The 25,021-nt window shown below is 46.4% G+C and overlaps 1 protein-coding gene across 5 annotated transcripts in view; it reads right to left on the bottom strand.

Annotated features, from left to right (window-relative positions):
* IFT81 (intraflagellar transport 81) overlaps positions 1-25,021 on the bottom strand; it is a 218,056-nt gene that overhangs the window by 74,747 nt on the left and 118,288 nt on the right. For all 5 annotated transcript variants that reach the window (XM_033955237.1, XM_033955239.1, XM_033955238.1 and 2 more), the window contains 2 exons: positions 14,586-14,681; positions 13,821-13,967 (listed from right to left, as the gene is read on the bottom strand). In XM_033955237.1, the coding sequence (XP_033811128.1) occupies positions 13,821-13,967; positions 14,586-14,681 (243 nt within the window). The remainder of the gene's footprint in view (positions 1-13,820; positions 13,968-14,585; positions 14,682-25,021) is intronic.

The raw sequence follows: 25,021 nt of genomic DNA, 5'->3' as shown, positions 1-25,021 counted from the left end.
TAGGATGGGTACGCAGAACCACCTTGTCATGGTGAAAAACAGTGAACGGTGGATCGGCGACCAGTGCATGCATCTCACTAACCCTCCTGGCAGAGGTGATGGCAATGAGGAAAAGCACCTTCCATGTTAGAAGTTTGAGCGAAGTTGTGGCAAGAGGCTCAAAAGGGGGTTTCATGAGGGCTGATAAAACCACATTCAGGTCCCAGACGACAGGAGGAGGCTTCAGAGGCGGTTTGACATTGAAGAGGCCTCTCATGAACCGGGAAACCAGTGGATGAGCTGTGAGAGGTTTTCCGAGGATAGGCTCATGAAACGCAGTGATGGCACTGAGGTGGACTCTGATTGAGGTAGACTTGAGGCCAGCGTCGGACAGAGAGAGCAAATAGTCCAGTACAGTTTCCACTGCCAATGAGGTGGGATCGTGGTGATGCAGTCGACACCAAGAGGAGAACCTGGTCCACTTCTGATGGTAACATTGGAGGGTGGCCGGTTTCCTGGAGGCATCCAAAATGCGACGTACAGGCTGAGACAGATTCTCTGGAGATGTCAGCCCGAGAGAAACCAAGCTGTCAGGTGGAGCGAAGACAGATTGGGATGCAGTAGAGATTGACGTTGCTGCGTAAGTAGAGTAGGAAATACAGGAAGAGGGATGGGCTCCCTGGAACTGAGCTGAAGCAGGAGGGAGAACCAGTGTTGGCGAGGCCACCGAGGAGCGACGAGAATCATGGTGGCCTTGTCTCTGCGGAGTTTGGACAACGTCCGCAACATCAAAGGTAGTGGAGGAAAGGCATAGAGGAACCGATCCGTCCAGTCGAGTAGGAATGCATCTGGGGTCAGACGATGAGGAGAGAAGAGTCTGGAGCAGAACTGGGGCAGCTGATGGTTGTGAGGTGCTGCAAAGAGGTCCACCTGCGGAGTGCCCCAGCGAGCAAAGATGGAGTGGAGCGTTGAAGGGTCCAGTGTCCACTCGTGAGGTTGAAGGATGCGGCTGAGATTGTCGGCCAGGGAGTTCTGTTTGCCCTGGATATAGACAGCCTTGAGGAAGAGGTTGCGAGCCGTGGCCCAGATCCAGATGCGGAGAGCCTCCTGACAAAGGAGGCGAGAACCGGTGCCGCCTTGCTTGTTTATGTAGTACATGGCGACTTGATTGTCTGTGCACAGGAGAAGAACCTGAGGGCAGAGAAGGTGCTGGAAGGCTTTGAGAGCATAGAACATGGCTCTGAGTTCCAGGAAATTGATGTGATGTTGACGCTCCTGAGGGGTCCAGAGTCCCTGGGTGCGTAGATCTCCTAGGTGAGCTCCCCACGCATAGGGGGAGGCATCTGTGGTGATGATCATGGAGTGAGGGGGTAGATGAAAAAGTAGACCCCTGGAAAGATGTGAGGAGTTCAACCACCATTGAAGAGATCGCTGAAGAGACGATGTCACAGAGATGGGATGAGAAAGAAGATCCGTGGTCTGGGACCATTGGTTGGCAAGAGTCCACTGGGGTGTTCTGAGGTGGAGTCGTGCCAGAGGAAGCACATGTACCGTCGAGGCCATGTGGCCCAGGAGGACCATCATCTGTCGGGCTGGAATGAAGTGATGAAGGAGCACCTGACGACAGAGGTGGAGGAGGGTCTGTTGACGATCGGAGGGGAGAAACGCCCTCATTAGTGTGGTGTCGAGAACTGCTCCAATGAACTGAAGTCGCTGTGTAGGAAGCAGATGCGACTTGGGGTAGTTGATCTCGAACCGCAGGAGATGGAGGAGAGAGATGGTGTGATGAGTGGCTTGCAGCACAAGTGGCGATGTAGGTGCTTTCACCAACCAATCGTCCAAGTAGGGGAACACCTGGAGGTTGTGAGACCTGAGGAAGGCCGCCACCACAATAAGGCACTTGGTGAACACCCTGGGCGAGGAAGCGAGGCCAAAAGGCAGCACTTTGTACTGATAGTGACGGTGCTGTATCTGAAACCGGAGGTAGCGACGTGAAGTCGGATTGATTGGTATGTGAGTGTAGGCCTCTTTGAGGTCCAGGGAACACAGCCAGTCGTGTTGAGAGAGAAGAGGGTACAGCGTGGCAAGGGAGAGCATTCTGAACTTCTCCTTGACTAGACACTTGTTGAGGTCCCTGAGATCGAGGATGGGACGAAGGTCTCCTGTCTTCTTGGGAACCAGGAAGTAGCGGGAGTAGAATCCCTGACCCCTTTGGGCCGGAGGCACTTCTTCGATGGCATTGAGAAGAAGGCGGGATTGGACCTCCCTCAGGAGGAGGGGGGTTTGGGAGGAGTGAGAAGCAGACTCTACGGGAGGGTTGTCTGGTGGGAGAGTCTGGAAGTTGAGAGAGTAGCCGTGGCGGATGATGTTGAGGACCCATTGGTCTGATGTGATGACCTCCCAACGGCTGAGGAAAATTTGGAGACGTCCTCCGATTGGTTGAGGAAGAGGCAACGAGGGAGGAAGACTGGCTATGCCCTGGAGAGAGGAGTCAAAAGGGCTGAGAGGGTTTCGAAGGAGGGAGAGGCTTGGCAGGTTGAGACTGAGAGCGAGCCTGAGTGTGCTGATGTTGTTGACGGGGCCGCCGAGGTTGCTGAGAAGGCGGATTGAGGGGTCTGGCAGAGAACCTGCGCTGGTACGAGGACTGTGGTCTGTAAGGGCGAGCAGGTGGAACCTTTTTCTTAGGTTTAACCAGGGTGTCCCATCTGGTCTCATGGGCAGAGAGCTTCTGGGTGGTTGAATCTAAGGACTCCCCAAAAAGTTCATCCCCAAGACAGGGAGCGTTGGCTAGGCGGTCTTGGTGGTTGATGTCCAAATCAGATACCCTCAACCAGGCCAGGCGGCGTATGGCAACGGCCATGGCAGAAGCACGGGAAGTCAGCTCAAAGGAATCATAGATAGAGCACACCATAAATTTCCACAGTTGAAGGAGGCCAGAAATTTGCTGCTGGAAGAGCGGAACTTTGCGTTCCGGAATGTATTTTTGAAGGGCGGACAGTTGTTGTACTAGATGTTTCATGTAAAAGGAGAAATGAAATGTGTAGTTGTTCGCCCTGTTGGCCAGCATTGCGTTTTGATAAAGGCACTTGCCAAACTTGTCCATCGTTTTGCCCTCTCTGCCAGGAGGGGTGGAGGCATAAACACTGGAGCCCTGAGTCTTCTTTAAGGTAGACTCAACCAGGAGAGACTCATGGGGGAGCTGAGGTTTGTCAAAACCCGGGATCGGGATGACCCTGTAAAGGCTATCCAGCTTCCGGGGGGCCCCGGGGACGGTGAGTGGGTTCTCCCAGTTCTTATAAAAAGTTTCCCGCAGTATGTCATGCACGGGTAACTTGAGAAACTCCTTGGGAGGTTGTTCAAAATCCAAGGCCTCCAGAAAGGCCTGGGATTTTTTGGAGTCAGACTCGAGAGGGATAGAGAGGGCCGCTGACATCTCCCTGAGGAACTTTGAGAAGGAGGATTGCTCAGGTTTAGATGTGGTATCGGGCGCTGAGGGCTCTTCGTCCGACGACGATGCGTCCTCCTCGGTACCGGGAGGGGAGTCTTCCCATAAGTCCGGGTCCCTGACATCAGTGTGCGCATGTCGAGATATTGGGGTGGAAGGTTCAGTATGGTGAGTCTTAGACAGAGACTTGCCAGAGCGCATCGAGATATTACCGGGAGAGGAAGATCGGTGCTGGTCTCGGTCCCGGGAAGAACGGTGCCGGTCTCGGTCCGGGGAGGACCGGTGCCCAGCCTGGTACCGAGGAGGATCGGCATCGACGTGGGTATGACTTACGGGATGGGCACGAAGGTGTTCAGCCGAGAGAATCGGCATGGAGGAGTTCAGTGGTACCGATGGAGTGGATACCGGTTGAACGGCGCGAGGCTCGGGCCGGTCTGGCACCGAAAGGAGCGGTGCCAGGAGGGTCGGTAACAGGTGCTGGAGTTGTTGCTGCAGCTGTTCCTGTAATTTGTCTTGGAGGATGGTCGCGATGCGGTCATCCAGGGGTTGCACCGGAACCGCTTTTTTCTGCTTCGGTTCCTTAGGTGCCGCTCCACGCCCCAGCGATGAGGAGGCCGATGACGAGGCACTCACCGAGATCGGGGCGGAGCGTTTCCGGGGTCGGCGTGAAGCCGGTAGGGTCGGTGTCGCCACTGTGGCCGGAGGGCGCTCAAGGGAGGTGGAAGGCTTCTTAGCCGGCTTACCTGGCGCCAGCAACGCCGATGAAGGATCGGGCGTCGTCGAAGTGGTGGGTGCCGATTTTGGCGGTACCGTAGTCGACGCAATCGGTTCCATAGCAGATGCGGTGCCGAAGAGGATGTTCTGCTGGATTTGTCGATTCTTTAGAGTGCGTTTTTTAAGAGTGGCACAGCGGGTGCAGGAGTCCGCCCGATGCTCAGGACCCAGACATTGTAGGCACCAATTGGGTGAGTCAGTGAGGGAGATCGGGCGTGCACACCGCTGGCACTTCTTAAAACCCGGCTGCGGGGGCATGAATGGAAAAACGGCCTCCGCAAAATCAAACCCGGAGGCCTGTATGGTGACAACAGGCCCCGCCGGGGCTGGATCGAAAATAAAGTTAAAAAAGCAAATTTTTTTTTTTTTTTTTTTGAAAAATGAAAACAATAAAGAAACCGAAGGCAAGGGAAGAAAAATTAAGAGAAAATCGCGAGCGGGAAGGCAAAAGTAGATTTTTCAATGGCCGTTGAAAACACATGCGTCTTCTTCGCTCCGCGGAAACGAAGAAACTGGGGACCACGCACTCCTCCGTCGGGCGGGAAGGCACTCGCGCATGCGCGGTGCAGCCAACTAGAACTTTCTAGTTAAAAAGGTCCGTACCGGGGCTCCGTCGGTGACGTCACCCATGCGTAAAGAATATGCTGCCTGCTTGTCCTGGGATAATATCCATATACTATCCAATAGAACACAGTAATGTAGCTATGCTACTTGGTTAGCACAGGAATGCTTACTCGCTGCCCCCGACATGCTTCTAAAAATATTATCCCAAAACTAACATGCAATGCATTAATGAATCCCGTATTTCTACACCACCTAGATTTTCACCAACAACCTCTTAGGAGACCCCCAAAATCTCACGCTCATCTTTCCAATTGAGATAGCTGGATGCTTCACTATTCTCTCCTATCGGCTCAGTGTCCAGAATTGTTCTAACATTAGTAGTTGAGTGAGGAAAATTATAAAATATTTGCTAATACCTTATTGCATGACATGAATCACCATAAAACCACAAATACTGCAATAAATCTCAAAATCACCTTTTAATTAAATGAATATGTAAAATAAAAAATTCTGTATGTTTGGTGTATGATGTTGAAGATTTTTCAAGTGATGTTGTATTATAATTGTTTGATACTTAATGTGCACTTGATGTAAATTATAAAATGAATAAAGAATTTAAAAAAAAAAATTCAATATGTTTAAACAAAATAAGAGCTAAGAATGCATGAAATGCTGCATAATATTTAAAAAGTTACAAGAAAGAAGACTAGTTTTATTGCATATGTATCTCTTTTCTTTATGTTTTTTTAAAATCTTTATTCATTTTCAAATCAAACAATAAGTGCATAAACATATATCATAAAAATAATTTCAATATAGCACTATATTATCTAACATATGAACTATAATAATGTAAAACTCCCCCCTCCCCCTTTAATCCCATGCTCAATTAAAATAGAATATGCAATATTATACAATATATTATAACATCTCGTATTTAATTAACATCCCAAATCCACCCTCCCCCCTTGAGTGTGCTAGATAAAACTAAGAAAGAAAAGAAAAGGAACAGAAAAGAATGATGTCTATTCATCACAATATGTATCTTATTTTCTGATATATGTCGGTAAGAAAAATCTCAGGCAAGAGTACAGGATGTCCGGGGCGGTAATTGGAGAGACCTCCCAGGAAAGGGACTTGGGAGTTCTGATCGACAAGTCGAAGAAGCCATCCACACAATGTGCGGCAGCGGCAAAAAGGGCGAACAGAATGCTAGGAATGATTAAGAAGGGGATCACGAACAGGTCAGAGAAGGTTATCATGCCGCTGTACCAGGCCATGGTGCACCCTCACCTGGATTACTGCATCCAGCATTGGTCACCGTACATGAAGGACATATTAATACTCAAAATGGTCCAGAGAAGAGCAACTAAGATGGTTAAGGGGTTGGAGGAGCTGCTGTACAGTGACAGATTAGAGAAACTGGGCCTCTTCTCCCTAGAACAGAGGAGATTGAGAGGGGACATGATCGAAACATTCAAGATACTGAAGGGGATAGACTTAGTAGATAAGGACAGGTTGTTCACCCTCTCCAAGATAGGGAGAACAAGAGAGCACTCTTTAAAGTTGAAAGGGGATAGATTCCATACAAACGTAAGGAAGTTCTTCTTCACCCAGAGAGTGGTGGAAAACTGGAACGCTCTCTCGGAGGCTATCATAGGGGAAAACAATCTCCAGGGATTCAAGACAAAGTTAGACAAGTTCCTACTGAACAAGGTCGTACGCTAGTAAGGCTAGTCTCAGTTAGGGCACTGGTCTTTGACCAAAAGGGCCGCCGCGTGAGCGGACTGCTGGGCGCGATGGACCACTGGTCTGACCCAGCAGCAGCATCTCTTATGTTCAGTATAACTGCATTCTGCTGAAATATAAAACAATTTCAGAAATAAATCTGCAAGAGTAACCTGACCACAAAAACAGAGTCCTCAGAGTATCTGTAAGTTCTATTAATAGTCCGCAGAACAGAATGCCCTATAAAATTTATCCCTTTCAACAGTCATCCTTCGCACTATCTACACCAAAGGGTATTTTCTGTCTTGCTGTGCTCCAGACGTAAGAACAAACCTAGAAATGACTCAATGTACACTATGTAAGCTGGTCTGTTTGCGGCTTTAGAAAGACACCGTCTACTAACAAGGTCAAGGTCAACAGAATAAATAGGAAGACAACAGTTGGATATCAGCTGTGCGAGGCCTGAATTGTTAGTCTGCTGCAGAGTAAAAAAAAAAAAAAAAAAAAAATCAGAGAAAGAGAAATACATCTACACAATGGACAATCAATTCAGGAGAAAACCAGTTTTTCAAATTTTGTTGTTTTTTTTATAATGATTCTGTGTGCTTATGAATTATCAGTATTTAAACATTACAAATGCATACATTTTAAGAACTGATTCCTTCTAAGTAATTTCTCATGGGAAAATGTAGGTAAATAGAGGTAATTTTTCTGTCGGGATGAAATTTCAATTCTTTCTCATTCTGACTATTGAATGTATAGCACAGAAAGAATTTAGGGTGGGGAACTATATACAGCTGTCAAACCCAAATGATTTCTTGCCTTGGTGATACAAGCTATTCACTCAGCTCTTTCCTTCTACCATCACTTTTAAATGCCATGTATACTGTAATACAAGGAGAAATTAGGTTCTTACCTGCTAATTTTCTTTCTTTTAGACTTTCCAGAACAGTACAGACTTCACTGATAATAACTCATCATGACCAGCAGGTGGAGACTGAGACCAAACTTTTGGTTATAGTACATAATAGCTGTCCCTTCCTATATCACCCAGTCTGCCAAACTAAACAAACAGTAACACTCCAAAAAGGAGTAGCAACTAATATACAGGAATGCTGTTGGAAAATGCATAGGATAGGCCCCTGTAGCAAAATTTCCCCATAGCTCGCCACGTACGCCAGCTGAGCCACAGCCGCTGTTCTTTGATCTCCCTGGCCCTAGAAAAATACTAGAACCCGCAGAAAAAGCAAAATCTTCACGTGAACCCCCCCCCCCCCTGCCGCAAGACAAACTACAACAGACAGACAGGGTGGAAAGTCTAAAAAAAAGAAAATAGCAAGTAAGAACCTAATTTCTCCTTTTGTCACCTTTCTAGACCAGTACAAACTTCACTGATGGGATGAACTAAAGCAGTACCCATCATGGGTGGGACCCCTGAAGGGCCGACACCAGAACACGCTCACCGAACACTGCGTCCCTACATGCTTGAATATCCACATGGTAGTGTCACACAAAGGAATGCAGGGAAGACCAAACTGCAGCTTTACAAATATCCACTGGAGGCACAAATGAAGACTCAGCCCAAGAGGCTGCCTGACCCAGAGTGAAATGAGCCTTGATATGATATGGGGTGATAATAGATATTTTATGTATGGATATTGTGATTGATTAAGGGGAGGGGGATTTAATTCTGAAATGGATATTACAAGAATATTAGGTGTGATATTTGAGCATAAAATGTTGTATTTATTGTTACACTTATTGTAAAGTATTGAAATTAATAAAGAACTGGGAAAAAAAAAATGAAATGAGCTTTGAGAAATTCTGGAACAGGCTTTTTCTGAAGAAGATATACCGAAATAATAGTCTCCTTGATCCAGCGCACAATGGTAGCCTTAGAAGCGATATCCCCCTTACAAGAACTTGCTAAGAGTATAAAGAGATGATCAGATTTCCAGAACTCCCAGGTCCACTGAACATAAGAGCGAAGGACTCGACAGACATCCAACTTGTGAAACTGCTTCTGCTCCGAAGAGCCCTCCTGATTTCCCAACACCGGGAAGACTATGGACCGATTGACATGAAAAGGCAAAACCACCTTTGGCAGAAAAGAAGGAACAGGCCACAACACCACACGCTCCCTAGCAAACTCCAAGAAGGGAGGCCTACAAGAGAAAGCCTGCAGCTCAGACATGCATCTTGCAGAAGTAATAGCCACCAAAAAGATCGCTTTAAGAGTAAGGTCCTTCAAAGAGCAGGAACCTAAGGGCTAAAAAAGGAGGACGTACAAGCACGGACAGGACCAGATTGAGATCCCAAGATGGAACCAAAGGCCGCACCGGAGGTTGAAGCAATTTGACTCTCAAAAAGCGAACCACATCCGGCAGAGAGGTCAAGTGCCGACCCTGCAGCAACCCACAAAAAGCGGACTAGGCCACAAGCTGAACCCAGAGAGAAGACTAGGCCAGGCCCTTGTCCAGGCCATCCTGCAAGAACTCCAAGATGTTAGGCAAAGAAGCGTGAAAAGGAACCACTCTGCACACAGCACACCACTTCTTAAACAGACGCCACACACACACATAAGCCCTAGAAGTGGAAAGTCTCTGGGATCCCAAGAGAGTTGAGATTGCCTTATCTGAATAACCCTTCTTACCTAGGCACTCACACTCAAAAGCCAAGCCGTAAGACAAAAGGAACCCAGATCAAACATCGGAATGGGACCTTGAGTCAGAAGGTCAGGCGAGAGGGGCAGTGGAAGAGGATCTGCCACAAGATGATGAACCAGTCTGCATATCACAGGTGTCAGGGACAATCCAGGACAACCAGGATCATGTGGTTGGGATGCCGAGTATTGCGAAGAACTCTGCCCACTATCGGCCACAGGGGAAGGCCCGCCATCGGCCACAGCTGAACCAGATCATCCAGCCCCTCAGCCTGAACATCCCTGAGCCAACTGAAGAACCGAGGCTCAGGTCCATGACCGACTGACCCCAAGTCTGCACAATCAACTCAAAGGCTGCGGGATCTAGCACTCTCCAGGATCTAGCACATGCCGACTGAGGAAGTCCACCTGGACATTCGCCGCTCCTGCTATATGGGAAGCTGAGATGTCCAGAAGATGAGTCTCTGCCCAGGCCATGAGCAGAGCTGCCTCCTGTACCACCAGACAACTCTTGGTTCCACCCTGACGACTGACATAGGCCACTGCCGTGGCATTGTCTGAGAGAACCCGAACAGACTTGCCCATCAACAAGGTTTGGACCGCTAGCAACGCCAGCCGAATGACTCTGGTCTCCAGAATATTGATTGACCAAGACGCTTCCTCTGGAGACCAACTGCCCTGAGCTGAGCGACCAAGACACTGAGCTCCGCAACCGAGGAGACTGGCATCCGTGAGAAGCACTGTCGACTGGGGCTGATCCAGACTCACTCCCTGCCCCAGATTGGAAGACTGTAACCACCAATGGAGACTGCGATGAACCAACCCCTGAAGAGGAACGGGAGAATCCAGATCATGCACCTGGGGAGACCACCACTGAAGCAGAGCATGCTGGAGTGGGCGCATGCGAGCTCAGGCCCACCGAACCACGTCCAAGGAAGCCAACATCGACCCCAGAACCTGGAGAAAATCCTGAGCCTGAGGACATTGGGAAGCCATCAGAAGGCGAATCTGCAATTTGACCACATGGGCCTCTGGCAAGAAAGGCCTTCTCCAAGCCGGTGTCGAAAAGAACCCCAAGGTACTCCAGGCACTGAGACGGGGCCAATCGGCTCTTGGACAGGTTGACCACACATCCCAGTGACCGCAGGAACTCCACAACCTGAGCCTTAACCGGGGCGCTCTCCTGAAACGACTTGGCGTGGATCAACCAGTTGTCCAGATAGGGATGAACCAGAATGCCCTCCTTGCGCAAGACCACTTCCATGACCACCATGATCTTGGTGAATGTCCGGAGCCGTGGCCAGACGAAAGGGAAGTGCACAAAAATGAAAATGTCGGACCAAGATTGCAAAGTGCAGAAACCGCTTATGGGAAGCCCAAGATGGATCATGTAAGTAAGCCTCCATTAGATCGAAAGGTCAGAAATTCCCCCAGCTGGACCTTCAGAATGACTGATCGTAGGGTCTCCATGTGAAAAGACGGAACTTGTAGAGTTCTGCTGACCCCCTTCAGATCCAAGATGGGCCAAAAGGTTCCCTCTTTCTTGGACACCACAAAGTAAATGGAGTACCCGCCGGTGCCCCACTCCAACGGAGGCACAGGCACAACCGTTTTGAGATCTAGCAATCTTTGAAGTATCTTGCAAAAAGCTCACCACTTCCATGCCACCTGACAAGTAAAAGCGAGAAAATGATCTGGCAATGAGTGGGAAAACTCCAGCGCATAACCATCCCGAATCACCTCTAGGACCCACTGATCTGATGTGATCTCAGCCCACCCCTGGTAAAAATCTCACAGCCGAGCACCCACTGGAATCAAGGGAGGCGCCGGCAAGGAGTCATTGGGTGGGCCGAGCGGCAGAGGGGCCGGCAGAGGAATCATGTCCCCCCCCAACAGGCCCCCCCCCCGAAAGGTCTACACACTCCGGAGGCCTGAAAGGAAGCAGCCCCTCAACCAGGGTGATATCTGCAGAATTTACGCAAATGCCCCTGAGCAGTGCCACCCCGTGCAGTCAGTCGGGCACAGTCTTCAGGCAGATGGGGCACTTTAGAGTCCGCCAAGGTATGAACCAACTTGTCCAAATCCTCTTCAAACAAAAAAGACCCCTGAAAGGGAAATTTTGTCAATTTAGTCTTAGATGCCGCATCAGTCGCCCAAGCACGAAACCACAAGGTACGACGTGCGGCCACCCTGAGAGATATGGACTTGGCCAATGTCCGCAACAAGTGATATAAGGCATCCGAGAAATAAGAGGCAGCCATCTCAATTTTCACCACCTCCTGATCCACCAAGAACCAGTCATCAGACTCACGGTCAAGGACACACTCAGTCCACTGAAACATGGCCCGAGCCACAAGACCACCACATATGGCCGCCTGGACCCTTAAGGCAGAGACATCAAAATTCTGCTTAAGAAGGACCTCCAACTTACACTCTTCAGAGTCCTTTAAGGCTGAGCTGCCCTCTACAAGCAATGTATGCCGCTTGGCGATAGCTGAGACCACAGCATCCACTACTGGCGGCTTTAAGGTATCCCTATCCCCCTCCAGGATGGGATACAGACAAGCTATGGAGCTCACAAAACGAAAAGACGCCTCTGGCATCTTCCACTGCGCCAGGACAATATCCCTAATATCCTTATGCATGGGATAGGAGCAGGATGCAGAACAGATCCCCCGAAGCAGAAGGTCCACCACAAGCAAGGTCTCCTGTGTCTCTTCCTTGAAGCGCAACACAGAGGAGACCTGAAGAATCAGCTCCGGGAGTTCGTCCCACTGAAAAATGTGCACCATGGATGCATCCTCGCCGGTAGATGGAACCGCAAAGGCCCCACTTCTAGCATTGGTCTCCCAGAAGGTCCAGGTTCTCATTCACTGAAAACTACTCCTTAGAAACAAAATCTTTGTCCCAAGCCACCCACAGCCACTTGGATGAGATGGGGACACGACTGGTGTTGAGGGGATCCGAACTAGAGTGGATGCGGAGGGAAATTCCCCCCCCCCCCCCCCGAGACCCCCCCAGGGCGGAAGCAGGACCCTCGGCTGATTGAAAGTAAGCCTTGCATATGAAAAAAAGAAAATCAGGGGGAAAACCCCCTGGCAGACCAATGGGACTCACTGCCAAAGCAGAGGGCCTACTAGAAACCTGCCCCTGTCTTTCCAACACAGGGGGAAGGTCACCTGAAGCTGCAGACAAAATGGAGGTGCTTCCCACCAAAAATGGAGAGGTTCCCGCCGAAAACAACCCCTCTCACACCTGTAGTGTCTGAGAAGCCTGAACTGTCCCAGCCGCTAAAGCAGGCAAGCTGGCAGCAGCAATAAGGGAGTCCCCAGCAGCTTTGGCGGTAAGGGAATCCTTTTTATCTTTGGCAGCTGGGGAAATCCCTGCATGGGTGGCAAGGGAAGCCCGGACTTCCCCACAGTCAGCTGGTGGTTCGCGAAGCACTCGCAAAGGGGAAGCCTGGACACTGGCACCTGATGCCAACGAGGTTTCCTCTTCACAGCAGCCTGCACAGCACTTGCACAGGCTGGCCGCGAATGCCTCACGTCTGGAGCACAGTGAGCACTTTCTCCCAGTGAAAGTGCTCATTGTGCAATACACAACCTATCTGTGAAACAAAAGTGACGATTAATACAAAAACAATTACTCAGCACTGAAGAGCACACCAGCACTGCCTCAGGATTTTTTATTTTTCCAGAACAGACTCCACTGCTCTCAAAGCTATATGCCTTGCCTTTATTGGTGGCAAGGTTTACAGCTGAGGCACCTCTACCAAATTTTGGGGAAGTGGAGGAAGGGGGGGGAGTGACCCAGCATGAGACCCGCCGGGTGTGACACCCCCAAGGTCAGACAAATCCCTAAACTTGGTCCCTCCAAGCTCAGTTCTGCACCAGAACCAAGGAGCCCTAAACAAAATTTCAACAGCCCTTACGATGGGAGATGGGTACAGCTCACCAAGATCAACACCTGCTGGAGACTGAGAGAAGACTGGGTGATATAGGAAGTTTGGTCTCAGTCTGTACCAGTCTGGAAAGGTGACAAAGAAACCAAGATTTTTGGGCCCAAAAATGGGGGTCTTGGTTTATATTTGAACCACGACCCAATCATGGAGGCTGCTGTCCTCCCTGTTAACCCCTGATGACCACCAGCGCAATAGTTATACACCCCCAGCATCTCTTCCCGAATGAACATCAGCACCACTATCCTCCCAACCCAAAGATGATCTGTGCCATTGCCCTCCATGCGCACCCCCTTACCCCTTAGGCTTCATGCTTACTCATTCGGTTTTGAAGAAAAGCTGCTGTTGCCACCAATGCTGTGATCCGGTGTGATGCCTTGAGCCTCTGGCGCATGCTCAAGGCCTGCCTGTTCTGCCCTCCAAGATTCTTAGAGAAGGCGGGAGCTGGCAGGCCTTGAGCATGGTAACAACAATTAATACAAATTAACATAACTATATAAAAAAAAAACAGACTCGACAAAACTATAACATACTAGACTAGACAAACGGGTACGAGTGGGAAGAAAGGGTAGAACTACAATGGTTAAAGAAAAGTAAGATATAAAGGTATAAACATAAGGGAGGGGTTAAAAACAAATAAGTCCAATACAAGTGGACTCAAAAAATAAAGAAATTTAGTAAATTAAATTATTTTTATAATGTTAACTTGCCTCGTCCCCCTTTAGAACTTCAGTCCCATCAAATTCCCGTGTCTGACTTGCTTTTATTGCCATTTCTTTTTCCAAATTTGTGATATCTTCCTTTGCTTCTTGCAGCTCATCTGCTTTGGCTTCCTTCTTTCGAGCAATTATGGATGCCTGTAGATAAAAAGGATCTGTTTTCCCAAATGCATCTTATAAAGCAATACAACAATTTTAAAAAAATCTAATAGTCACCATACTAATCTTTTTTCCAAAGAGATTAAATAATTATCAATAAACTGCACATATCACATTCTGGGCTGGAGTCTTTACATGTTAGTGGCGGCTGCTTAGAAAAGAAATGTCATTAGCATGTAAATCACACAACAGCACCGTTTAGAGAATCGTGGCCACATTGAAAGTAGTCGCAGGAAATATAGGCCAGGGTTTTATAGGCCTACATTTCCGGCAAACTTTTGATGAAAATTGCAACCATAGAGGCATTTACCAGCACCTACATCCACTTCTGGCATAAACCATGCCTACTTTAGACGTGGGCACCAGTAGGTGCCTCCATGGACGAGAGCTGGATGCTGTCATTTATAGATGCTTGCAAGCGCCTACATTTATTTATTTTTATTAGATTTTAATTGGTTTTAAATGATGTGGTCAATTACCGCACCGTTTATCACCAATTAAAACAATTAAGTTATGCAATGGTAGGATGCCCACTGCCTAACTTTCATTAGTTATGAGAATTTGGGCCTTTGTGTCTTATTATTGTATTCTTCTTACTTGCTGGCGGAAAAGTGAAAGTTTAACATCTAGTGGATCATTTCTCATCATTCTCTTTTCAATTAGTTGATTAATTTGTGTGTTGATTTCTTGAATCTAGAATAGAAAACAGAATTATGAAAATTAATGATTGCTAGTTTTCCAGTTTTTAGTGATCTACTTATACCAGTGTTTAAAATCATGGCCATATTTATCGCTTTAACTCAAACTACACACAGATTCTAGGAACAGAACAGTTTTATTAAAATACCACCAAATTGTTGTGGGCTTTCTATTTTGACAAGTCAAATTTGCTGATAGGCCTCTCTCTTTTGTACGCATTAGCACGCATTAACGATCATTTATTTCTATCCATATATTGACAGACCTCACATCTGGCCAAAATTGATCTGTGTGGGATACTGTTATAATTCACAGACACACATGAATTAAAAAATAAAAAAACAAACAAACCACTTCTATTTAAAAACACAGAGACACATACTATATATACTTGAATATAAACCTAGATTTTGGGGTAAAAAAAAAAAATGGCCCAAAAATAGGGGTCTCGGTTTATATTTGAGTCTTACTACTTAGCATTTCTATAGTGCTGCTAGACATACGCCGCAATGTACGTTAAACATGTAAGAGATAATCCCTGCTCAATAGAGCTTGCAATCTCATTAAGATAAACAGGAAAAATAGGGGCTAGGGAATTTCTCACAGAGGGAATGATAAAACAAGACATGGACCCATCTCTCAGGCCTCTCCCCAGGCCTATTTTAAGTGATCCTCCAATACTCTTGCCCTGTGCAGTCTCATTACTCAAAATGGCTGGCACAAGTTCAGTTTATATTTGAGTCAAACTTTTCTCTCTTTTTTTTGGGGGGGGAGGGTAACCTCAGTTTATATTCGAGTATTTACGGTATACACAAAAAAATGTGCTTCATAAAAGTGAGATTATGTTTTATCTGCTATTTTTTCTCCTACCAGCAAATGGAGACTGAGAACCCCTGGTTTAAAGCTCTTCCCTGTGCAGTCCAGAGCAAGTCAGTATTCCTTGAACAAACTAGAGTAGTAACCAACATTTCATAACCAAGGGGCACAAAACAACAGTCAACCAACGAACTTTTAACAATTTTGTAACTCAAGAACCCAAGGCTAGAGACATCCCGGTTCACCTTTAGCTCCCGAGTTCCAAAGCTGCCACTGTTCAGCAGACCCCAAGCCCTGTTTGAGACAAAAGACCTGGTGCACTACAAGTATTGACAGATATTCAAGAATACTTAATGATCAAAAAGATGAGTCTTCAACATTTTCCTTAACTGTTATGACTTAAGTTGGCGCAAACTTAATGGTGGACTATTACACAATTTGGGTCCTAGATATTCATAGAAACATAGACATAGAAACATGATGGAAGATAAAGGCCAAATGGTCCATCTAGTCCTGCCATTATCTAATCTAATCTAAACCTTAAGTTTATATACCGCATCATCTCTGTGTCTCTGAGAGATCCCATACGTTCTTGAATTCAGACACAGTCTCTGTCTCCACCACTTCTTCTGGGAGACTGTTCCATGCATCTACCACCCTTTCTGTAAAAAATTATATTTCCTTTGATTACTCCAGAGCCTATCACCTCTTAACTTCAACCTATGCCCTCTTATTCCAGAGCTTCTTTTCAATTGAAAGAGTCGACTCATGCGCATTTATGTTACATAGGTATTTAAATGTCTCCATCATATCCTCCTTCTCCCACCTTTCCTCTAAAGTAGACATATTGAGATCTTTAAGTCTGTCCCTATATGCCTTATGATGACGATCACTCGCCATCTTCGTAGCCTTCCTTTTGACCGACTCCATCCTTTTTACAGTATATCTTTTTGAAGATGCAGTCTTCAGAATTGTACACAATATTCTAAATGAGGTCTCAACAGTCTTATACCATCAATACCTCCTTTTTCCTACTGGCCATATCTCTTCCTATGTACCCTAGCATCCTTCTAGCTTTCACGTCACCTTTTCAACCTGTTTGGCCACCTTAAGATCATCATATACAATCACACCCAAGTCCCGCTCTTCTGTCATGCACATAAGTTTTTCAACCCTAAACTATATCATTCCTTCAGGTTTCTGCAGGTAGAATCATGTTATTCCTTACAGTGAACATGCAGAGGAGAAGGAAAATTTAAAGTGCTGCATCAATCTTGAATTGAATGTCTCAAAATATTAATATCAAAAATTAATCCACTAGAGTTTAATCTGTGGCCTTATAGACCATACAAACAATCTCAAATTGGATTTTCTTTTCAATGGCAACTAATGTAGTTCCTTCAAAAACAGACTATCCTCTCAAATTGATTTAATTAAAAGATTAATCTGGCTGCTGTATTTTGGAGTAACTAATCTTATACGCCTCTGTTAAACCACAATACACTTGCAATAATCCAAATATGGAAGCAAAACAGGTTGTACAAGAATCCTAAAGCAAGCCTGGCTTAAAAATGATCTTATTGTCTTTAATTAACTTAATCTAAAGAAAAACATCTTGACCAGAGAATTAAATCAACAAAAGTAAGATCAGAATCTATAACACCTAACACTTTTGATGTTCTCTCAATCTTAAGTTTCTCTCCTGTGATCAGTGTAATTAAAACAAATTACAGAGTAAAGCCTTCTGATGCTCCACCAGCCTTGTCTTTGTTGTTACCCTGAGCTATGTCCTCCAGGAGCCCTATGGGGGCCAAGACCATAAGCCCATCACCTGGAGCCATGCCCAATCCGCATGGGCTCAAAATGGTGTGGTTCCTACCAAAAAGCACCCACCTGTAGTGGATGTTCTCTGGAGACAAACAGGGGAAATGCAGGCATACTTGCTGGTGAAGTCCTCTGACTGAGCCTGTGTGCTGGTGCTCTCCCCTAGGTACAATAGTTTGTGGGGGGTTTTAACTACTGGGCATGTGCAGACACTTTGCCTCCCGAGCTCCACCCAATGGATAATCAGTTTTTTCTTTGACCGGTGCCATTAGGTTGCAGCTCTTCCCTTTTCCTTGCCTCTTCAGTCAGGAAAAAAAAAAGGGAATTCTAATTTCATATATTTTTTTCTGCTATTCTTTGAATGACTTAGATAGTAAAACACTACAAACAGAAAGGGACTGTCAATCGGACTTTCACCTATTTAAAAAAAAAACCAAAAAAGTACCAGCACAGGCAACAATGCCAGTATTTTTTAATTATTTTCCCTATCTGGCAAAAGTCTTTATTTACCCGGTGGTCACTAGGACCGCGAAGACTTTTTTCAATGGACAAGCACTCCTTTTCAGTGCCATTGTGTGCCAATGTCACTGGTAAATCTCCGACACCTCAGTCTTTGCTGTGCACTCCTCCCCCTCAGGGCCCAAGTAAGGTACTGCCAGGGGAAGGAAGCCTTTTACAGCCACTGTCATTGAAAAGTTTAAAATCAGCATCAGTGGCTATGGACAAGAAGAAGAAGAAACAACCGGCACCGGAGGAAGACACCAGACCTCCCCCACTAGTCTCACTAAAGCCAGTGTGAGGCTTACAAAAACAGCCCACGGCTGCATCTAAATTTAAAGAAAAGACTGGGAGGCCTCCTGCGGGCACTGTTCAATTGAGTAAGAACAACATTGAGGTCCCAAACCACTGGAGGTTGTTTGAGAGGAGGTTTGACATTGAAAAGTCCTTTCATGAATCTGGAAACCACCGAATGAGCAGAAAGAGGTTTTCCTTCAATAGGCTGATGGAAGGCAGCAATTGCACTGAGATGGACTCGGATCAATGTAGACTTAAGGCCAGAGGTGGATAAGTGCAAAAGGTAGTCTAAAACAGAAGATAAGGAGGAATAGACATAAAAGAATTCCGAAAAGAAATCAAAACTCATCTCTTCAAAAAATACTTTCCATCATCTTAACCTCAACATAGCTCTAGAAAATACACACACAAACACCCCACCATAACTATACCTAAACATTGTACAACTCACTTCATCAACCTATTATTTATCTACTATGTGCTCTAAATTTCTCCTGGAAACTTCCAGACTAACAATTGTAACTTGATACATTCCTGATTCTATGTACTGTAATATTCCTGAAATTGTCCAGTCTCCTAATTTGTAATCCGCTTAGAACCGCAAGGCACAAGCGGAATAGAAATCTGTAATGTAATGTAATGTAATGAATGTTGAGGCTCCTTATTGTGAGAAAAATACCACGTAGAAAATCTAGTCCATTTTTGGTGATAGCATTGTCTAGTGGTAGGCTTCCTAGAAGCCTCTAAAATGTCTCTTACAGATTGAGAAAACTGAAGAGGAGTTATGTTGAGAGGTACCAAGCTGTCAGGTGTAGAGACTGCAGGTTGGGATGAAGCAGAGATCCCTGACTCTGTGTAAGCAGAGATGGAAAAATTGGCAGAAGGTATGGCTCCCTGCTGCTGAGTTGAAGTAGAAGGGAGTACCAAGGTTGTCTGGGCCACCGAGGAGCAATCAGAATCATGGTGGCATGGTCGGTCTTTAACTTGACAACAGTCTTGAGAATGAGAGGGAGTGGAGGGAATGCATACAAAGAGATTGGTCCATTCCAGAAGAAAAGCATCTGCCTCGAGGCAATGAGGAGAATAGATCCTGGAGCAGAACTGAGGCAGTTTGTGGTTGTGGGGAGCTGCAAAGAGATCTATCTGAGGCATTCCCCACTGTGAAAATATGTGATGAAGAGGCGAGGAATGGAGTGTCCATTCGTGAGGTTGCAGAAGACGACTCAAGTTGTCCGCTAAGCAATTTTTCGCCCCTTGTATGTAGACAGCTTTGAGGAAGATATGGCGGATTGCCCAGTGCCAAACTTTCAGAGCTTCTTGACAAAGGGAGGAAGATCCCGTCCCTCCCAGTTTGTTGACATAATACATGGCGACTTGGTTGTCCGTCCGAATGAGGACTACCTGGTCATGAAGAAGATGTTGAAAAGCTTTGAGAGCCTTGAAAATCACTCTGAGTTCCAACAGATTGATGCGACACTGACGATCCATACTGGTCCAATGGCCTTGAGTACGGAGACCATCGAGATGAGCGCCCCAAGCGTAGATCGAGGAATCTGTTGTGAGGACCTTCTGATGAGGGGGCATTTGAAACAGCAAGCCTCTAGAGAGATTGGAAGAGAGCATCCACCAGCTGAGAGACTGAACTACAATGTGTTGAGAAAGTGGGTAGCAAACCTGCGTCCACTGAGATGCCAGGGTCCACTGAGGAATTCTGAGGTGAAGTCTGGCAAAAGGAGTCACGTGTACTGTGGAGGCCATGTGACCCAGGAGTACCATCATGTGTCTTGTTGATATGGAGGAGCGGGAAGACACTGTATGACAGAGTTGAAGGAGGACTTCCAGACGTTATTGCGGAAGGAATGCTCTGAGTTGGATAGTATCCAGAACAGCTCCGATGAATTGTAGATTCTGAAAGGGTTGAAGTTGTGATTTGGGAAAGTTGATTTTGAATCCCAAACTTTGTAGGAACCACGTAGTCCAATGGGTCGCTACAATAACCCCTTGAGATGTTGAATCTTTGATGAGCCAGTCGTCCAGGTAGGGAAATACCTGAAGACCATGGTTTCTGAGAGCTGCAGCTACCACTACCAGGCACTTGGTGAACACTCTGGGAGATGAAGCCAGGCCAAAGGGCAACACTCTGTGTTGATAATGCAGATTCCCCAACCGAAATCTGAGATATTGGCGGGAGGCCGGATGAATGGGAATACGAGTATAAGCCTCCTTGAGATCCAGAGAGCATAACCAATCGTTCTGATCTAGGAGGGGATAAAGGGATGCCAGGGATAACATGCAAAATTTTTCTTTGACTAAATATTTGTTGAGAGCCCTGAGATCCAGAATGGGCCGCAGATCGCCTATCTTCTTCGGAACAAGAAAGTAACGGGAGTAAAACCCCCTGTTCTGCTGTTCCAAAGGAACTGTTTTGATGGCATGGAGATGAAGCAGAGTTTGAGCTTCCTGAAGAAGATGGGCGGTCTTGGATGGACTGGAAGGATACTCTCTTAGAGGAAGCTCTGGTGGAACCTGAGTGAAATGAAGAGAGTATCCTTCCCTGATGACTGACAGCATCTCTAGGTCGGATGCGATTGTCTCCCATCAGTGATAAAAATGATGGAGACAACCTCCAATAGGGGGAAGATAGTTCAGAGACAGAAGGGTGGAGGTTATGTGTTTTAAACAGTCAAAAAGGCTGCTTAGCCTTAGGTGCAGCAGAGGTTAAGATTTCTGTTGCTTCCGATTTTGCTGTTTCTTGGGAGGAGGGCGAGTGTAAGGAGCCGCTCTCAGAGTGGTAAATAGGAGGAGGGCGTGTAGGCTTGGCAGGAGCTGGCTTTGGCTTAGGTCTGACAATAGAAGCAAAGGATTTTTCATGCTCAGACAATTTCTTGGTGGCTGTCTCAATAGATTCATCGAAGAGGTCATTGCCTGCACAAGGAATATTAGCCAAGCGGTCCTGAAGATTAGGATCCATGTCAATAGTACGAAGCCAGGCAAGGCAGCGCATTGCTACAGAACAAGCAGCCGTCCGGGCAGACAACTCAAAGGCATCATAAGACTGAAGTAGATGTAATCCAAGTTGTGATAGAGAAGCTATGACTTCTTGAAATTCAAAGTACTTTTGAGTATCTAAATAACTGAGAAATTTAGGCAAAAGAGCAATGAGGAACTCAAAATAAGTGATAAAATGGAAATTGTAATTAAGGACTTTAGAGGACATCATGGCATTTTGACAGATGCGACGATTGAATTTGTCCATAGTTTTCCCTTCCCTTCCAGGAGGAATGGTAGCATAAATCTTGGAAGGATGGGACAGTTTCAAGGATGACTCCACAAGTAGGGAATGGTGAGATAATTGTGAATTCTCAAATCCTTTACAATGGAGAGTTTTATATCTGGAGTCTAATTTGCCTGGAACAGCTGGAATTGCATAAGGAGTCTCCAGGCATCTGGTAAAAGTCTGAGACAAAAGCTTGTGAAGAGGAAGCTTAAGTGACTCTGCAGGAGGTTGAGGAAGATGCATGACTTCGAGATATTCCTTAGAGTATTTGGAACCAGCATGCAATTGAAGGTCCAAATCAATAGCTATCTCACGAAGAAATGAAGAGAAAGATAGCTGATCTGCCAATGCCTTGCATCGAGAAGGACTCGAGGTCGTCAAGGCAGCCTGGGTCAAAGATGAAGCTTCGGCAGGAAAAAAGGCATCAAAAGAATAGGGAGACTTTGACGAAGCAATCGAAACCGCTGAAGTGGAGACTTCGATTGAGGAGTCAATGGTCTAGTAGAACTAGAAGCTGTAGATCGAGGCTTAGTTGAAGAAGGACGCTCTTTGGAAGAAGAGCCATGCCTGGATGTATATCTCGAGGAAGGCCTCGATCGTCGGTGAGAATGGTGCTTAGAAGCAGGTCTCGAAGATAGAGGAGACTTCGCCCCGGAGATGGAAGCAGTCGATGTCACCAAGGAGTGGATAGGACTGGAAGCTGTGGATCGAAGCTCCAGAGGCTTGATGGAGGAACCTCGATGCACTCCCAAAGACTCTGTTCCTTATATGGAGTGTGAGGATTCCTGCCGAGGAACTTGCAAAGAATCTGCTCCTTGTTTCACGTGCATAGATGCCAGATCAGACACTCGCAGAGACTCTGCTCCCTGCATAGAGTGTGTAGGCTCAGACTGAGGCATAGGAAGAGGCTCGACCTCGCGGGAGTCTGCAGAATGCCCAGGCTGGATTAGAGTAACAAGCTTCGGTCCCATATTAGTGAGGAACTGAATGAATTGCTTCTCTAACATGGTCTGGAAAGAAGCTGGCAAGGATGGATCCGCATCTGAAACCGGACCACCTGCTTTGGCTGGAGGTTCCACAGAGGCAGTGGAAATGTGCTTTGACTTGGAAGTCTTAGGCACCTTAAGCACCACTGCTGGAACTTTCTGCTGAGCTATCTAACCTGAGGATACAGGGGAAGATACAGCAGATGTCGTTGAGGAAAGAGCCGCTGCAAACGAAGAAGGTCTGATGAGGTTCGAGGTCGAAGCAGTGGAGGCAAGAGGACCCTCGGTCGAAGGTGACACATTTCGGAGTCGAGGAAACGATCGAATTCATCCCAAAGAGCTTCTCCACTAAAAGTAGACGACATTTAAGGGCTTGAGGTTGAAGAATAGCACAGCGCTCGCACAACTTTGGATGATGGTTTGGCCCAAGGCACTTGAAGCACCTACTGTGTGGGTCTGTGAGAGAAATCGCATGTTGACACTGGCTACACTTCTTGAAGCCTGCTGTTGGCCGGGACATAGGAGGAAAAACAACCACTGCAAGGTCGAAGCCCCTGGGCTGCGGCCGAGCTGCCTGCCCCGGCAGCTGAACGGAAGAAATAAAATGGGTTTTTTTAAACGAGAAATAAAAGAAATAAACTAAATACAGCGATTCGTGAAGAAAAATAACACAAACCACGGTGAGAGAAGGCACGAAGTAAGTTGAACGCAAAGAGTCAGAGAGGGACTTCTCGGCTCTACGGAAAACTGAGAACTGAGGAGGCGCTATGTGCTAGGCGGGAAGGCACTCGAGCATGCGCGGTGCGGCTGACTCGAAACTTCTAGTTTCTACAAGCAAGTCTGCTTGCGAGGCTTCCACATCGGGCTCCGTCGATGACATCACCCATATGTGAGAATAGGCTGCCTGCTTGTCCTGGGATAATGTGTAGACCAGTGTCCCTCTACAGATATGTTGAGTACACAACCTTGCTTAAATCCTCCAGATATTGCTTGGTCTCTATATACATTGCTCTGTCATTCACCTCAGCAGCAGATGTCTCCTGCACATGATTAGTATGATACTACCAAGTATGATCCTTCTTCCCACAGGCAGCCTTCAATGCAGCCAGACCAACCAGAGGAATCTTCTTATTCTAAGTTCTTACAGAAGCTGTCTACTCTGCTAAATCTCAACCAGTCAGTCAAGCTGGTGGATAAAAAGGATTTCAAGCTATCCTAAGTCCTGTCAAACTCCTTCCAAAAGTTTATTTTCACTTCCAGGGCATCAAATGCTGCAAGATCTACAGCTTGCGAACTGGCAAAAACCACAGTCAGTTTCCACTGCTTCCAGGGGATTAGAACTTAAGATACAGAGTTCAAAGTGCCTGGGCATGATTTACAGCAGTTATCTCATCATTCTATGGTATCGGAGTCAGCTATTCAAAAATCTAAATCCTCCAAGTCTCAATACCATTCACCTCCAGGGAAAGATAATCAGTTCCTGGATTCTGTTGGTCGCAAGGTCTATCAGGGCTCTATGCTCATTAAAAAAATTATAGCTCATCAATTACAAATTCTTTATTTTCAACACTCTGTTTTACAACAATTGAAAATCACTTCCCCTGAAGATATTCCTAATCTCCATCTGGCATTGCAAGAGACCACTTTTCTTACTTACGATGCCTAGGATATGAGTTCTAGAACGGCAGCAATTGCTACTGCAGCTCGCCGCACTGCTTGGCTCAAAGCGTCTGATCTTAGGTTAGACCTTCATGACAGGCTGGCAGATGCTCCATGTTTAGGAGATAGCCTTTTTGGTGAAAAAGTGAAAGCTACTGTTTCTCAACTCAAGGAAGATTCCACAGCCATGAGAGAGCTTTCAGTGCACTCTCAGGATCAGTCGCAGCCTTTTCGCAGATCATACCTTCAACAATTTTTTCAGCATTACCCTTGGAGATGCTTTTCTCCTTATATCAGGACTGTTCTTTGAGATCCCAATCTTCCTCATTTCCTCAGAAACAACGTTCACGGGACCGTAAGCAGCCGCCAGCTATCCAACTCCCTCCACTTAAATCTGCTCCAAGTTTTTGACCATCTACCTATGGGGGGGCGGCTAATGCATTTTTTCTCAGCATGGCAGAAAACCACCACAGATAATTGGGTTTTAGCAATTATTTCTCAAGGATACTCTTTCAATTTCCTTCCTCACCATCCCCACTCTTATCTTCCCCCACCATCCAACATTCTGCATCATCATATTTCTCAGCTGGCAGAAGAAATCTCCCTGTTGCTACAGAACAATGCTATCGAGGAGGTTCCCAAGCAACAACATTACCAGGGATTATATTCCAGATTTTTCCTAATTCCCCAAAAGACACAGGTCTTTGACCTATTCTCAACCTGTGTCCTTTGAAGACCTAACTCAAAACAGAAAAATTTTGGATGATTTCACTTCCAGCAATACTCTCATTTCGCCAACAAAACGATTGGTTAGCAGCCTTGGACCTCAAAGATGCCTACACTCACGTTTCCATCCATCCTTTCCTTTGGAAATTTCTTTGGTTTATGTTCCTCAACAAACATTACCAACACAAAGTTCTACCTTTCAGCCTCTCGTCAGCACCACAAGTGTTCAAAGTGTTTGGCGGTGATAGTAG

Source organism: Geotrypetes seraphini, chromosome 8 (genome assembly GCF_902459505.1).
Source record: "Geotrypetes seraphini chromosome 8, aGeoSer1.1, whole genome shotgun sequence".
In the NCBI taxonomy this organism is placed as follows: Eukaryota; Metazoa; Chordata; class Amphibia; order Gymnophiona; family Dermophiidae; genus Geotrypetes; species Geotrypetes seraphini.
This window is presented reverse-complemented; position numbering and strand designations above follow the sequence as displayed.